The sequence below is a fragment of the Canis lupus genome, chromosome 20, assembly GCF_011100685.1.
Source record: "Canis lupus familiaris isolate Mischka breed German Shepherd chromosome 20, alternate assembly UU_Cfam_GSD_1.0, whole genome shotgun sequence".
Lineage (NCBI taxonomy): Eukaryota > Metazoa > Chordata > Mammalia > Carnivora > Canidae > Canis > Canis lupus.
This window is the reverse complement of record NC_049241.1, coordinates 45,397,879-45,415,098: the sequence shown is the minus strand read 5'-3', so window position 1 is coordinate 45,415,098 and position 17,220 is coordinate 45,397,879. Positions and strand designations below refer to the sequence as shown.

Genomic DNA, 17,220 nt, shown 5'->3' with positions numbered 1-17,220 from the left:
CAAACATTTGTTTTCAAGACAAGATGCCTGCAGAGGCCCCATGCCCTTTAGCTGGGGTCAGAGCCCACAGCTGGGGGGAGGAGGAGGAGAGGCACATGTCGGGGCGGGCTTCTCTCCAGGCCTGAGACTGTGCCAGGAGTCCTGTGGTGGGAGAACACGCACCACCCAGAGTGATGTCGTTTTTTGGGGTGTTTGTGGGGTGAGGACCATAGCCAATGGCCAAGAAAAAATACTTGAGATGTCTTTGGTGCAAAAAAGTGGTTTTATTAAAGCACAGGGATGGGACCCATGAGCACAAAAAGCTGTCCTGGGATTATGAGGAGTAATTGATTATATACTTGGGAGTTGGGGGAAGTAAAGAAAAGGAAAGTTTCCAAAAGATTTTCATAGGCTAAAGGAGACTCACAGGATCCTGGACACTTGGCTATGGTCAAGCTCAGGTAGTTTTTCCCTCTAGCAAGGTATTAAGAGTAAGACCGTTGGGGAGTTTCCTGGAGGAATTATACTCAGGCTGCCTCAAGTACTTGGGCTGCAGGTTATAAGGAGATTTAATTTTAAAAAATAAATTTTTTAGAGGCGCCTGCGTGGCTCAGTTGGTTGAGCATCTACCTTTGGCTCAGGTCATGATCCTGGGGTCCTGGTATCGAGCCCCCTGCATCAGACCCTCTGCTCAGTGGGGAGCCTGCTTTTCCCTTTCCCTCTGCCATTCCCTTTGCTTGTGCTCTCTCTTTCAAATAAACAAAATCTTTATTATTTATTTATTTACTTATTTACTCACAAGAGACACAGGCAGAGGGAGAAGAAGCAGGCTTTCTACAGGGAGTCCGATGTGGGACTTGATCCTGGGACTTTAGGGTCAAACCCTGAACCAAAGGTAGATGTTTAACCACTGAGCCACTCAGGTGTCCCTAAACAAAATCTTTAAAAAATTAAAATAAATAAAATTTTATTTTTATTATTTATTTATTTATTTATTTATTTATTTATTTATTTATTTTTTATTTATGATAGTCACACAGAGAGAGAGAGAGAGGCAGAGGGAGAAGCAGGCTCCATGCACCAGGAGCCAGATGTGGGATTTGATCCCGGGTCTCCAGGATCGCCCCCTGGGCCAAAGGCAGGCGCCAAACCGCTGCGCCACCCAGGGATCCCAAAATAAATAAAAATTTAAAAGATTTATTTGAAAGCATACGCACACACACAGACACACACACACACACAGACACACACACAAGACCGAGTAGGGAAGGGGCAGAGGGAGAGGGAGAGAATCTAAAGCTGACCCTCTCCCTACCCAACTCCTGCTGCACATGGAGCTCGAAGTGGGGCTCAATCTCACAACACTGAGATCATGACCTGAACAGAAACCAAGAGTCAGATACTTAACCCACGAAGCCACTCAAGTGTTCCAGAGATTTAGCTATATCTCCTTTTTGCCTTTGTTCCCTGCATTAATTCCACAACATCATGAATATAGTAAATGTAACTGAATTGTACACTCTAATTGGTTAATTAAAACAAATTTTAAAAAGATTTTATTTATTTATTCATGAGAGACACACACACACAGAGAGGCAGAGACACAGGCAGAGGGAGAAGCAGGCTCCCTGCAGGGTGCCCGATGTGGGACTCGATCCTGGGACCCCAGGATCACACGCTAGGCTGAAGGCAGGCACCAAACCGCTGAGCTGCCTGGGGCTGCCCATAATTAAAAAATTTTATGATGTAATTTATTTATTCGTGAAAGAGAGAGAGAGAGAGGCAGAGGAAGAAGCAGGCTCCCTGCAGAACAGAGAGCCCAATGCAGGACTTGATCCCAGGACCCTGGGACCCTGAGCAGAAGGCAGATGCTCAACCAACTAAACCACCCAGATGCCCTCTAATTGGTTAATTTGATGTCATATGAATCTCACCTTAACAAACATTAATAAATAAGTAAAATACTGTACTGAAAAAAATCACAGCTGATGTGGAGAGCAAAAGAAAAAGAAACGTAGATAAAATTAAATCTCCTTATAACCTGCAGCCTATTGACAAGTACCTGAGGCAGGCCAAGGATATCTTTCACCAGGAAACTCCCCAGTGGTCTTGCTGTTAATGCCTTGCTAGAAGGCAGAACAACCTAAGGGTGACCACAGCCGGGCCTCCAGGATCCTGAGTCTTCTTTAATATGTGACAATCCTTTTGGAAGCTTCCTATTTCTTTACCTCCTTTAACTCCCAAGTATATAATCAGTCACCTCTCACACTTAAAATGCAGCTCTTTCTGCCCACAGGTCCTGTCCTGCACTATAATAAAAACCACACACACACACACACACACACACACACAAAACAAATAAAAAAATACCTTGCACCAAGAAAGTCTCAAGAATTTCTTTGTTGGCCATTGGCTCCTGAACCCTACTTCAAACCACATCAATAGCCACTATGGAAAACTATTTGAAAATTCCTTAAAAAATTAAATGCAGGGGGGATCCCTGGGTGGCTCAGTGGTTGACCACCTGCCTTTGGCCTAGGGCATGATCCTGGAGTCCCAGGGTCAAGTCCCACATTGGGCTCCCTGCATGGGGCCTGCTTCTCCCTCTGCCTGTGTCTCTGCCTCTCTCTCTCTCTCTCTCTGTGTCTCTCATGAATAAATAAATAAATTAAATTAAATTAAAATGAAATCCAGAATTACTGTAGGATCCAGCAATACATTTCTGGGTATATCCCCAAAAGAACTGAAAGCAAATATTGAATAGATTTTTGCATACCCATGTTCGTAGCAACATCATTCAGAATAGCCAAAAGGTGGAAGCAACCCAGATGTCCACAGATGAATGGGGAAATATATGTGTGTGTGTATATGTATGTGCGCATGCACGTGTGTGTGTGTGTGTGTGTGTATCCATTAGCATAGCCACTGGACCCCATTAGGAGCCAGTCATCTAGTTCTAGTTCTGGGCCTCTTTGAACTACAGTCAGGATATTAAGGGCCATTTGGTTTTGGAGGGCCACTTTTCCAGAGGATTGTGGACACTGGGCCAAATGTAGCTAGTAATTTTTTTAAAAAGATTTTATTTATTTATTAGAGACAGAGAGAGAGAGAAAGAGAGAGAGAGAGAGAGAGAGAGAGAGAAAGGCAGAGACAAAGACAGAGGGAGAAGCAGGCTCCATACAGGGAGCCCGACATGGGACTCAATCCCAGGTCTCTAGGATCACGTCCCCGGCTGAAGGCAGCGCGAAACCGCTAAGCCACCGGGGCTGCCCTAGTAATTAATTTTTAAGGCCCAAGCTATTGGCTGAATTATTTGTGCCATAAAAGACAGTCCATTCTCACTTTGTAGGGATCAAGGGGTCCCAATCTAGGGACAGTTTCTTTGGGCAAAGTTTTTGTCACCTCAGTAGCCTTCCTATTCCAATGAGTAGCCTGGTGTAAATCCTGTATTACCTTCCATTAGTTATTTTGGGGCATAAAGATTTTTCCCTTATTAACAAGCCAGTCCTGTGCATTTTTTTTTGAATATCCTTGTTCCTGGGCTATGTGAATTTCTTGGTCTGAAGAGACTGGAGTTATGGACTTTATTGGAGTGAAGACTGATGTAAAACTTAATATTTGTTTATTTGGTGCTGCCTGCTTGGCTGCATGGTATGCCAGATAGTTCCCTTTAGATTCTGAGGTCATATCCTCATATCCTTTTGATGTCCTTTGAGGCGAGTTATAGTTACCTCCTTAGGTAAGTGTATGGCTTCCAGAGAAGTCATAATTTCAGGTCTCTATCTGGGAACTTATGGCTTGATAATAATCCCCTTTCCTTCCAAATTGCTCTATGAGCATATAGGACCAGGAAGGCATATTTAGAGTCAGTATAGATATTAATTTTGAAGCCCTCTGCCAATTGTAAAGCACAAGTGAGCACTCTTTTTTTTTTTTTTTTTTAAGATTTTATTTATTTGAGAGAGAGAACGAGTGGGGAGAAGGGCAGAGGGGAGGGAGAAGCAGACTCTCTGCTGACTGGGGATTTGGGGCTTAACACCAAGACTCTGAGATGATGACCTGAGCAGAAGTCAGATGCTTAACTGGCTGAGCCACTCAGGCACCCCACAAGTGAGCACTCTTAACTCTCCTTTTTGGGCAGATATACTTGCTGGGAGGGCTTTGGCCTCAACAATCTGAGTGAGACTGACTGTAGCATACCCAGCTTTTGTTGCCCCCTTTTCCATGAAACTACTGCCATCAGTAAATCAACTGCTATCTGCATTTGCAATGCGGGAATTTGTGAAGTCTGATAGGCTAAAATAAACAAGATCAATAATCCCTGAGCAGGGCAGCCTGGGTGGCTCAGCGGTTTAGTGCCTGCCTTTGGCCCAGGGTGTGATCCTGGAGACCCAGGATCGAGTCCCATGTAGGGCTCCCTGCATGGAGCCTGCTTCTCCCTCTGCCTGTGTCTCTGCCTCTCTCTCTCTCTCTCTCTCTCTCTGTCTCTCATGAATAAGCAAATAAAATCTTTTTTTTTAAAAAATAGTTCCTGGGACAAGGGCACCTGGGTGGCTCAGTGATTGAGCATCTGCCTTTGGCTCAGGTTGGGATCTCAGGGTCCTGGGATTGAGTCCTGCATTGGGCTCCCTGCAGGGGACCTGCTTCTCCCTCTGCCTATGTCTTTGCCTCTCTCTCTGTGTGTCATAAATAAATAAATAAATAAATAAATAAATAAATAAATAAATAAATAAATAATTAAAAAATAAATAAATAGAATCTTAAAAAAAAGTTCCTGGAACAAATACGACTAAGAAATAAAACTATCAAGAAGCCCTCTTTGAGGTGCAGACTTAACAATACCCTTGTTCCGAAGAATCACTGGTAAGTGGGAAAAAACTTGTCTCAGGAAATAAGGATGCCCGAGCGCATCATCCAATCCAATCATAAGGAAAGTGGGATCACCCATTATCTTCACAAGTCCATAGTTTTTTCTTTTTTTTCAATGGAGATTCCACTGAACTTTTTTTAGTAGTCTCGCCAGGCCAGAAGCTAAGCCAAATACTTGTCACTAGACATGCCTGTAGTACCTCTGGATTTGGGTGGTCCCCAAAGTATCCTGAGGTCCCTGCACCTGCCAGGAAGTGACATTCTTTACTTATAAGGTGAGGCTGCTGGGAACTTTGTATGCAAGTATCAGGCCAGCAGTTCCAAAGGGCTTTGTGGCTCTATAAAGATATCTTGAAGTCAACATTATTAGTTCCTTAAAGCTGTCTGGTCATATCTGAGCCTATGCATGCCTCTCAAATATGACTTCCAGTCAAAGCCTTGGTAGAGTAACCAGTGTTTCCAATGGTGTCCTGTTACAAGGGGAACAGATTCTTACTGAATTTATGCAAATGACTATGATAGCCATGGAAGAAAGAATACTCACCGAGACTTACTGAATTTCAGAGGTTCAAGTACGGAAATGCTTCAGTTTGTTCATAAATGAATACTCTATCACATTTTTATAAGTCATAGATATCTTTTTTTAAAAAAAGATTTTATTTATTTATTCATGATATTCAGAGAGAGAGAGAGAGAGAGAGAGAGAGAGAGGCAGAGACCACAGGCAGAGGGAGAAGCAGGCTCCATGCAGGGAGCCTGATGTGGGGCTCAATCCTGGAACTCCAGGATCACACCCTGGGCCCAAGGCAGGCAATCAACCGCTGAGCCACCCAGGCATCCCAAGTCATAGATATCTTAAGAGAAAGTTTCCTTAATCTGGAAGAGTAAACATTAGAGAACCAGCAATGCTTTAATCATGAGTCACAAACACTGTAATCACCTTCCTCAGTTCATTTAGTTTCTTTCTTTTTTTTTTTTTTTTAAAGATTTTATTTATTTATTCATTAGAGACACACACAGAGAGAGAGGCAGAGACACAGGCAGAGGGAGAAGCAGGCTTCCTGGAGGGAGCCCAATGTAGAACTTGATCCCCAGACTCCAGGATCTCCCCCTGGGCCAAAGGCAGACGCTTAACTGCTGAACCACACAGGCATCCCAGTTCATTTAGTTTCATGTTTCTAATTCTTGTTCAGTTTGAATGCAGCTTTCTGGTCCTGAATTTTTTTTTTAAGATTTTTAAGATTTTATTTATTTATTGACTGAGAGATGCAGAGAGAGGCAGAGACAGAGACAGAGACAGGGAGAAACAGGCTCCTCACAGGGAGCCCAATGTGGGACTCAATTCCCAGACCTGGATCACACCCTGAGCTGAAGGCAGACGCTCAACCACTGAGTCACCCAGGTGTCCCATAGTCCTGGAAATTCTTATCCATTTTATTTCTATGATCTTTTTTTAAAGATTTTATTTATTTATTCATGAGAGACACACAAAGAGAGAGGCAGAGACACAGGCAGAGGGAGAAGCAGGCTCCATGCAGGGAGCCCGATGTGGAACTTGATCCCGGGACTCCAGGACCATGCCCTGGGCCGAAGGCAGGTGCTAAACCACTGAGCCACCCGGGGATCCCCCTATTTCTATGATCTTAAATGATTCATCCTTTTCAATGAATCTTCATGAAGACAAACCACGTTTTCAAGAAATATGAATGATTATAACTGACAAAAACTCAAAAATGGACATTGTAAACAACCTAATATGAGTTCATTATGATGCAATTGACAAGGAAATTCAGTTATTTCTGTGACACAGAACACTTCAATAATTAGAATATCCACTGATGGCCTTATACCAGAATTTAACATACCAAATAAAGAAGCCTAATTCATCAGAGACTTTGTTTACAATTTAAATCTTAGGGAAGTTTGTTAAAGCTGAAGCAAGTTTTAAAGCACATGTCTAATAAATAGGATTATGGATTATCAAAGACTTAATAAAGACAAAACATAGAAATTGCTTTTTTCTGGGTTGCCTGGGTGGCTCAGCAATTGAGCGTCTGCCTTTGGTTCAGGGCATGATCATGGATCTGAGGATTGAGTCTCTCATTGGGCTCCCTGAGAAGAGCCTGCTTCTCCTTCTGTCTGTCTCTGCCTCTCTCTATGTGTCTTTCATGAATAAATAAATAAATAAAATATAAAAAAAAAAGAAATTGTTTTTTCTGAGCAAAGAAAAGAGACAACAACTTTGTTTACATTTTCTTATCAAGAGCAGACCAATAATTTAAAAAAAAAACTTGTCTTTTTAACAGAGAGAAAGCAGAATTTGAATCTTTTTAATAAAACATATCTGAGGGACTGGGTGGCTCAGCTGTTAAGCGTCTGCCTTCAGCTCAGGGCGTGTTCCTGGGGTCCCGGGATCGAGTCCCACATCGGGCTCCCTGCAGGCAGCCTGCTTCTCCCTCTGTCTTTTTTTTTTTCTCCCTCTGTCTATGTCTCTGTCTGTCTCACTCTCTCTGTGTCTCATGAATAAATAAATAATATCGTTTAAAAAAACATATATGGGGATCCCTGGGTGGTGCAGCGGTTTGGCGCCTGCCTTTGGCCCAGGGCGCGATCCTGGAGGCCCGGGATCGAATCCCACATCGGGCTTCCGGTGCATGGAGCCTGCTTCTCCCTCTGCCTGTGTCTCTGCCTCTCTCTCTCTCTCTCTCTCTCTCTCTCTGTGACTATCATAAATAAATAAAAATTCATAAAAAAAAAAACATATCTGCTTTTTAGGAGTGCCTGGGTGGCTCAGTGGTTGAGCATCTGCCTTTGGCTCAGATCCTGATCCCGGGATTCTGGGATCAAGTCCCGAATCAGACTCCGCACAGGGAGCCTACCTCTCCCTCTGGCTATATCTCTGCCTCTCTCTCTGTGTCTCTCATGAATAAATAAATCTTAAAAAAAAAAAAATGTTCCACCTGGGTCCACTTAAAAGTCACTTTGTTCCTCATTGTCAATTTTTCAAAATAATTTTTTTAAAGATTGTATTTATTTATTCATGAGAGACACACACACACAGAGAGAGAGAGAGAGAGAGAGAGAGAGAGAGAGGCAGAGACAGAAGCAGGCTCCATGCAGGGAGCCCCATGTGGGACTCGATCTGGGGTCTCCAGGATCACGCCCTGGGCTGAAGGCGATGCTAAACCACTGAGCCACCCGGGCTGCCCCCCATTGTCGATTTTAACCTAGGGCACCAGTGGAGAAATCTGAAGTGGGTGGTGTAAACTCAAGAGGGTGCTCTTCACTCCTTGACAACAGGGTAGGAGAAGGAGCCAATAGTGCTGGAGGCACCCAGATGGTATAGGAGCCAGGTATGCAGGCTGCACCCAAGGTGATGCAGAAAAGGGTTGAGGGGGAGGGGGAAGCAGAAGAGGTGAAGTGCTGCCAGAAGGCAGAGAAAAAGATTTCCTGGTCCTAAACCCCATCATCTCAATCAGATGAGCAGATACCATGATTTTTTTTCCACCAGAGTGGAAATAAGCAGTCCATATGGGCCAGAGAAGATAGGAAACGTCCCTGAAACAAAAGTTTTGGCAGCTACTCAGGAATATTTCTTAAAGTCCCTGTTCTCAAAGTAGACAAACCAGAGATAGCTGGCTCTAATTATTGTACCCATTAACCTGGTAAATGAATGAGGGAGAAGCCCCCACATCTATTAGGAGGAGGAACAGTGAGAGAAGGTCAGTCCTTCAAACACAGGGATGGTCTGTGTTTCCTCTAGCAACCTGGATTCTATCAGGAGAAGGCCTATTTATTTATTTAAATATTTTATTTATTTATTTGATAGAAATCGAGAGAGCACAAGCAGGGGGAGCAGCAGTGGGAGAGGGAGAAGCAGATTCCCCACTGAGCAAGAAGCCTGACGTGGGGCTAGATCCCAGGACCCTGGGATCACAACCTGAGTGGAAGGCAAACACTCAACTGGCTGAGCCACCCAGGGGCCCCAGGAGGAGGCCTATTTAGATAATTATCATCCAATATATCAGACGGAGCTTACTGACCAAACATGTTCTGCAAGAGGCCCTTAGGGTCCAGGTCCTGATTTAGAGCCATGAAGGCCTGGACCTAGGGTGCCTCAATCCATTTGCCCTGTCTCCAACAAAAGAGAGATCTAACTGATAGACCATACTGAGACCATGCAGTGTTACAGGAGATCAGTCCTTTCTTAAATTTTGCAATCTGAATGGTTTCCAGTGGTTCAAAGGCATCCCAAGGGAGAGCCCTTGGGAACTGAAAAAGAAGCCTAGCAGGTCCATTTCCAAGAAAATCCCCCAGACTCCCAGGTGGTGTCCCATGCAGGATATGTCAGAGGTTCCAGGTGTCAAAAGTGACTGGAGGCATCCCTCGAACAAAATCACTATGATCACTGTCCTGCTGTAAAAGTCTCTGCAGGAGAGATGCTAGCATTCCCCCCTTTCCCATTACATTCTAGGGTACAGACGGGTGCCTGGTGAACGAACCAAAATGCCATGCCATGCCATGCCATGCCATGCCATGCCATGCCATGCCATGAAGCCTTGTGCTGTGCTGTGCTATGAAAGCCGTGCCATTTTTAATCTATAGAAAACAGTAGAAAAGTTTTCCAAGGGGAAATGACCCAATTTTATAGTTTAAGTGGTTATTAGAAGACATTGATGGAAAACAGTCAAGATAGGGATGCCTAGGTGGCTCAGTGGTTGAGTGTCTGCCTTTTGCTCAGGGTGTGATCCTGGAATCCTGGGATCAAGTTCCACATCAGGCTCCCTGTGGGGAGCCTGCTTCTTTCTCCCTCTGCCTATGTCTCTGCCTCTCTCTGTGTATCTCCCACATATATTAGAATATAATAAATAAATAAATAAATAAATAAATAAATAAATAAATAAATCTTAAAAAAAAGCAAACACAGTGAAGATAGAAATCTATCATGGTTTAAGCAACATTCCAACAAATGTAGTCTTTGCAACCAACTTCAGACTCCTTGCTGAGCAAAGAGGCCAATGTGGGAGACTCAGACAAGACTCTGAGATCATGACCTGAGCAGAAGGCAGGTGCTTAACCAGCTGAGCCACCCAGGTGCCCCTAAATAAATTTTTTTTTCAAAAAGGGCAAAAATATATAAAACAAATATTAACAGGCATAAAGGGAGAAACTGACAGTGATATAATAATAGTAGGGGGCTTTAACTCCCCACTTACATCATGGGGTAGGTCATCCCAACAGAAAACCAAAGGAAACAGTGGCCTTAAATGACACATTAGACCAGATGAACTTAACATACATTTTATAGAACATTCCAAATCACATGTTACGTCACAAAGCAAGTCTCCATAAATTCAAGAAGATTGCAATCATATCAAACATCTCTTCCAACCATCATGGTATGAAACCAGAAATTAATTACAAGAAGGAAACTGAAAAAATCACAAAAATATGGAGATTCAACAGGAATGCTGCTGAATATTCAATAGGTCATCAAATAAATCCAAGGAGAAAAAAATTACCCAGAGGCAAATGGAAATAGAAACATAACATACCAAAATCTATGGGACACAGCAAAAGGGGTTTTAAGAGGGAAGTTCATAGCAATACAGGCTCTCTTCAAAAACCAAACTAAAACACACACACACACACACACACACACACAAATTAACAATCTAACTTAACACCCAAAGGACCTAGAAAAAGAAGAACAAACAAAACCTAACATTAGTAGGAGGAAGGAAATCATAAAGATCAGGATGGAAATAAATGTCTAGAGACTAAAAACAATAGAAAAGATCAATGAAACAAAGAGCTGGTTCCTTTAGAAGATAAAAACTTACCAACCCGCAACCAAGAAAAAGGAGGAGTTAGTGTTTCATGGGGACAGTTTCAGTTTGACATGAGGAGAAAGTTCTATGGATGGAGGCTGGTGATGGCCACACAATAATGTGAATGTGCTTAATGCCACTGAACTATGCTCTTAAACATGGTTAAAATGGATGTGATTTATATTAAGAGAATAAAGGATACAGAGTCTTCAAGTGTCAGATTCCTAGAATTTGAGGCTCTTAGGGGCAGTAACCTTGGAACGTGTCCCTCTGAGCTACTCCGGGCTCTGACGAAGGCCAGCAGCCTTGTCCATGGCAGCCATGTCTCAGGGGCCCAGCCAGACCCTAGCAGAAGTTCTGGTTGGACAATGCTGGGTATGTCGGTTATGGGCTTGCTGCAACAAGGGAGACATACACCACATGCAGACAAGAAGGGGCTTGTTTTTACTGGGTTCAAAGAAGAATAGTTTTACTCTGGATTGACCACAAACAGGAGGTGGGAGGAATGACTATTTGGGCATCTTGATTTTTATCTAGGAGATAGGAGGAACAGGGTGAGGATACAGCTATAGCTGTGACAAGTGACAGTTGCTCCTGGTAGCCAGGAAGGGGGATTTTTGGCCATTTTTGTGGTTTGTATGGTGTTCTTGCTTTTCTCTGTGCTCAGACATGGTTATGGAAAGGTCTTTTTGGGTATCTGGGTGGCTCAGTCAGTTAAGCAGATGCCTTCAGCTCAGGTCATGATCCCAGGGTGCAGGATGGAGCCCCATGTTGGGCTCCCTGTTCAGGGACGTGTCTGCTTCTTCCTCTCCCTCTGCCCCTCCCTTGGCTTGTGCTCTCTCCTCTCTCGCTCACTCTCTCCCAAATAAATAAACAATTTCTTTTATTTTTTTAAGATGTTATTTATTTGTTCATGAGAGACACAGAGAGAGGCAGAGACATAGGCAGAGGGAGAAGCAGGCTCCCTGCAAGGAACCCCATGTGGGACTCAATCCCAGATCCCAGGATCACACCCTGAGCCAAAGGCAGATGCTCAACCGCTGAGCTACTCAGGTGTCCCAATAAATAAAATATTTTTTTTAAAGTTCTTTTCTTCCCCATTTTTTATTTTGAAAGGTTAAAGACCCACAAGAAGTTGCAAAAATAGTACAGAGAGGTCCCCTATACCAATCACGCAGCTACCCAGAAAACTAACATCTTAGGTAACTTTAGTACATTTTCAAAACTGGGAAATGTTGACAAAATAAATTATGTGTATTTATGCACACAGAATACAGACACATGTACATTATATATTTATACATCGTGTTTGCATGTTAAGTAAAAACATGGCAAAAAAATAAAGGTACAGGGAATCCCTGGGTGGCTCAGCGGTTTAGTGCCGCCTTCAGCCCAGGACATGATCCTGGAGACCCGGGATCGAGCACCACGTCGGGCTCCTGCATGGAGCCTGCTTCTCCCTCTGCCTGTGTCTCTGTCTCTCTCTCTCAGTGTTTTTCATTAATAAATAAAATCTTTTAAAATTTTTTAAAAAGGCACATCACAATTATGTTTAATGGCCAGTATTTTCTCTCTCTCTCTCTCTTTTATATTTTATTTATTTATTTGACAGAGAGGGAGAGAGCACTCACAGTTGGGGTGGGGGGGATCTGGAGAGAGAGAGGGAGAAGCAGACTCCCCACGGAGCAGGGAACCTGACTGGGGCCTTGATCCCAGGATCCTGAGATCACGACCTGAGCCAAAGGCAGACACTTAACTGACTGAGCCACCCAGGAGTTCCTTGTATCTCTTTCTTACTTAGAAATGGAATTCTTTTTCCATTTGCTGCCACATCAAATGACCACATACTTAGTAGCTGAAACTTCTTATCTCAGACTTTCTGTGGGTCCAGAGTCCAGGTGCAGCATAGCTCAACAGGAGTTTGTGCTCACAGTCTCACAATACCAAAGTCAGGGTGAAATTCAGCAACATTTAATACATTCACCATGTTGTATAATCACCTCTGTCTAGTTCTGGAACATCTCCATCACCCCAAAAGGAGACCCCATCCCCATGAGCAGACACCTCTTCCTCCCCCTCCCCCAGCCCCTGACAACCACCAATCTGCATTCCCTGGATTTGCCTGTCCTACACATTTCATATACATGGGATCCTACAATGTGTGGCCTTTTGTGTTGGGCTTCTCTCACTCAGCACAAGGTGCTCCGTGTTCTTCTACACCACGCACGTGTCAGAGCTTCATTCCTTTTTATGGCTGAAGAATATTCCACTGTATGGATGAATCACATTTTGGTCATCCGTTCATCTGTTGATGGGCATCTGGGTTGTTTCCATTTTTATCCCTAAGATTTTATTTATTTATTAGAGACAGAGGGTGCATGAGCAGAGAGGAGGGAGAAGCAGACTCCTAGCTGAGCAGGGAGCCCGATGTGGGACTCAATCCCAGGACCCTGGGATAATGACCTGAGCTGAAGGCAGATGCTCAACTGACAGAGCCACCCAGGTGCCCTGTTTTCCATCTTTTGATGAGTGTCTACAGCGCTGTTATAAACACATATGTACAGGTTTTTGTGTCTTCTGGCCATTTTGTCCCATTTGCTGGAGTAGGCACTGAGAACACCCACAGAAAGACAATGATATTTCCATTAAATCAGCTTTTAAGTTTCCCAGGTGAGGAGAAAACGGAGAAAGACAGAAAAAAAGAATGAGGGGAATCATCTTCAGACATGACATTTCCACTGTCAACGGATCCTTAGGATCCTTAGGGGAGAAGTTTCGGTGGAGGAAAATCCATTTGGCACATGCATGCAAGCACAAAATAGGGTCATTATACTCAGTTTAAAAGATTAATTTGGGTCCTTGACAACCTTATGGAGCCCTAGAATGCAGAGCCAGCACTTATTACAGATGCCCCGAGGTCTGAAACAAACAAAGGGGCGTCTCTTATGTTTGGCCAAATGGTCTATTTAGACAGATGCAACAAATGATCTCTTTTTTTTTTTTTTTTTTTTTTTTTTTTTTTTTAACAAATGATCTCTTTGTGACAGTTTTTTCCTTCCTGTTTCTAGATCCCTGTCCAATGAAAGTCTCCACAGCGGCCATGGCAATTCTATACTGCATTCCAAATTGTCCCTGATGGGGACAGTACCAGCAGAGAGGGCCATGTCTGAGTTAACCTGATGGAAATATGAAAGACACGGTGCCTGGTCCAAAAGAGGACTAGCTTTTTTTTTTTTTTATATATTTTATTTATTTATTCATGAGAGACAGAGAGAGGCAGAGACATAGGCAGAGGGAGAAGCAGGCTCCCTGCGGGGAACCCAACGTGGGACTCGATCCCCGAACCCCAGATCATATCCTGAGCCAACAAAGGTAGGTGCTCAACCACTGAGCTGCTCAGACGTCCTCCCAAAGGGACAGCTTTTGATGAAAGGACAGCGCCTGTGCAACCTTGGATCTCCAGGACTTTGCTAAAGGCCAGCAGATACCTATCAGAGGGTGGACGCGCCCCCAGCTCCAGGCAGTTGGAGCTTAAAAAAGCAGTTCTCAGAAACACAAAGATAGGATTGATTGGAGGAGATGACCTTTTGGGGTATTCTCTTTTCCCTTTAATATTTCAGAACGGTGAACAGTTCGTCCAAAGGATGCTGCTCTGAAGAGAACTTCCAAACACCTCAGCCAGCCGAGCTGAGTCCAGGGTGATTTACTGGATCTAGGCCTCTCCTCTTCCAGCAGATCTTTATTCTCACGGACTCACAACCCTCAAGGCACTTGTATTGAGGTGATGATGGTTCCCAAATATGTTCAGGTCCTGACCTCCAGAACCTGCAACTGTGACCTTATTTGGAAAAAGGCCTCTGTAGGTGTAATTAAGGTACGGATCTCAAGATGACAGCATCCTGGATTTTTTTTCCATTGAGGCATTTTATTTGCACGTATGAATTACATCCCTAGAAAAAGAATCCCGGGATTTTCCCTCCTGTGTGTTTTCGTCTTGCTTCTTCGTGGTCCTTGATGCCAGCTGAGGTCATCAGGACAATGAAACCTAACTGGCAGGATGGGAGCAGGTTATTCTGCCATTTTTCTAGATCTTTCAGTTGTATGTCAAATCTGGGGCTGATCACTCCACACTTGTTTAACCTGCCTGTGAGGTTCACAACAATTTTCCCAGCTCTGTGGTCATCAATGATTTCAAATTCGCCGATGTAACCACGCTTCATCATCACAGTGAGAAATCGGATGATGACTTTGGAGCATGGCCTAATAAGAACCTGGCTCTTACCTCTCTTTTCAGCATTGTTAATGCTCTTGAGAGGATCTGCCAGGACATTCATGCACACCATTGTGGTGCTCCAAGAGATGGCGGAAAGAGGACGGGAGGGGCGAGTGCACGGAGTTATGGGAAGCCACATCCTGGATTTAGAGTGGACCCTAAATCCAATGCCAAGTGTCTTTATAAGAGATTCAAGAGAAGGGACACCTGGGTAGCTCAGCAGTTGAGCGTCTGCCTTTGGCTCAGGGCATGATCCTGGAGTCCCGGGATCCAGTCCCACATCAGGCTTCCTGCATGGAGCCTGCTTCTCCTCCCTCTTCCTATGTCTCTGCCTCTCTGTGTGTGTCTCTCATGAATAAATAAATAAAATCTTAAAAAAGAGAGAAGGGCAGCCCAGGTGGCTCAGCAGTTTAGCGCCGCCTTCAGCTCAGGGCGTGACCCTGGAGACTTGGGATCGAGTCCCACATCTCCCTGCATGGAGCCTGCTTCTCCCTCTGCCTGTGTCTCTGCCTCTCTCTCTCTCTCTCTCTCTCTTTCTCAAATAAATAAATAAACTCTTTTAAAAATATAAAAAAAAAAAAGAGAGAGAGAGAGATGCAAGAGAAGGCCATGTGAAGAAGGAGGCAGAGATTGCAGTGATGTGGCCAATAAGCTGAGAGACGCCTGGGGCTACCAGATGGTGTAAAGGCAAGGAAAGATGCTTCCTGCGAGCTCTTGGAAGGTCCCAGATGGGGGCAGGGAGGGTCTACTTGGTGGACCTCCATTCCTATTGACTCCCTTCAGCCAAAACCCACCAGAAACACACCTGTAGTCAGACAAAGTTGGGTGTATTGTCTTGTTGCAATGGGGCTCCACAGAGCATCCCAGAAAGACGGTGTGAAGAAGGGTTTGTTATAAAACTGAAGTTTATGTTAGGTGACTTGGGGGTGCTTAAGGAAGTGGACTTTGCTCTGGATTGGTAGCAAATAGCAAGTGAGGACAATTTTCTACTTATTTTAATCCTTTTTACCTAGGAGTCAGGGGAACCAAGTGAGGCCAATACTGTGATTAGTGAGAAGGAGCTGTCACTCACATTAGCCAGGGGACAGATGGAGAGGGCCTTTTTGTGATTTGGATAATGCCCTTGTTTTTGTCTGTGGTCAGATAAACAAGAGGGGTATTGTTTTTGTCTTGTTTCATGCTGGCCAGACTGGCCATTTCTGATAATGATATTCTGTGAAAGTATGTTCAACAGGAGAACACAGTGGTTTAGCTGTGGACATTGGGCCAATTCCCAGCTGCCAAAGTCAGGGTCTGCTTTCTTGTTTCTCACTTCACACTCATCACCCAGCCTTTGCATATGCTATTCCCTCTGTCCGTTTGCTCCATTTCTTCACCCAACACTGCTTAAATGATACCTCCTCTGAGAAGGCCTCTTTGATCACCCAGCCTCCTGGCTTCCATAACCCACTCTCAACATGGGGACTATCTTCTGACTATAGTTAGGATCATAATTTTTATTTTTATTTTTTAAGACTTTATTTATTCATGAGAGAAACAGAGAGAGGCAAAGACACAGGCAGAGGGAGAAGCAGGCTCCATGCAGGGAGCCTGACATGGGACTCAATCCTGGGTCCCCAGGATCAGGCCCTGGGCCAAAGGCGGCACTAAATCACTGAGCCACCCAGGCTGCCCCGGATCATAATTTTTAAAAAGATTTTATTTATTTGGATGCCCGGGTGGCATGTATGTGTGAGTTTTTTGTGTGTGACTTCCTGACTGCGAGCTCCAGGAGACCAGGGGCCATATCTGTCTAATTTGTCACTGTATTTCCAGCACAGGCTCAAAGTAGACACTCAATACTTAATTGAAAATGTGAATATCCAAAAGCTATAGAATGTCACAATGATAGAAGTCAAGAATCTTCAGGTCTAAAAAAAAAGAAAAAAAAGAATCCTCAGGTCTAAGAGCCGCACCTCATAGCAAGGGTGTCTGATTGATGGCAAAAGTCACCTTGCAGAAGATTGAGCTTGTTCTGGAACGATTCACTTGACCTATACCTCAAAGTTATGTTAATATGAAGTAAGAGGCTTCCTGCCCCAAGAAGGCGTGACAAGCCAATCTTTTTAAAAATTTTTATTATTTTTTTAAACCTGGCTCTTTACCAGTGGCAGGCTCACGAGGTGGTGTTGGCTTTGCCACCTCCACACATCCCACACCCTGATAATGAACAATACAGCTGACCCTTGAACATGGGTATTTAATCTGTGGGTCTACTTACCCAAGGAT

The 17,220-nt window shown here is 44.0% G+C and overlaps 1 protein-coding gene across 1 annotated transcript; it reads right to left on the bottom strand.

Annotated features, from left to right (window-relative positions):
• Positions 1-14,561: 14,561 nt before the first annotated feature.
• Positions 14,562-15,022, bottom strand: LOC106560120 (40S ribosomal protein S15a-like). The gene has a single exon (XM_038565298.1). It carries the CDS (start codon positions 15,020-15,022, stop codon positions 14,630-14,632), a length of 393 nt encoding a protein of 130 aa, XP_038421226.1. The 3' UTR covers positions 14,562-14,629.
• Positions 15,023-17,220: the final 2,198 nt, after the last annotated feature.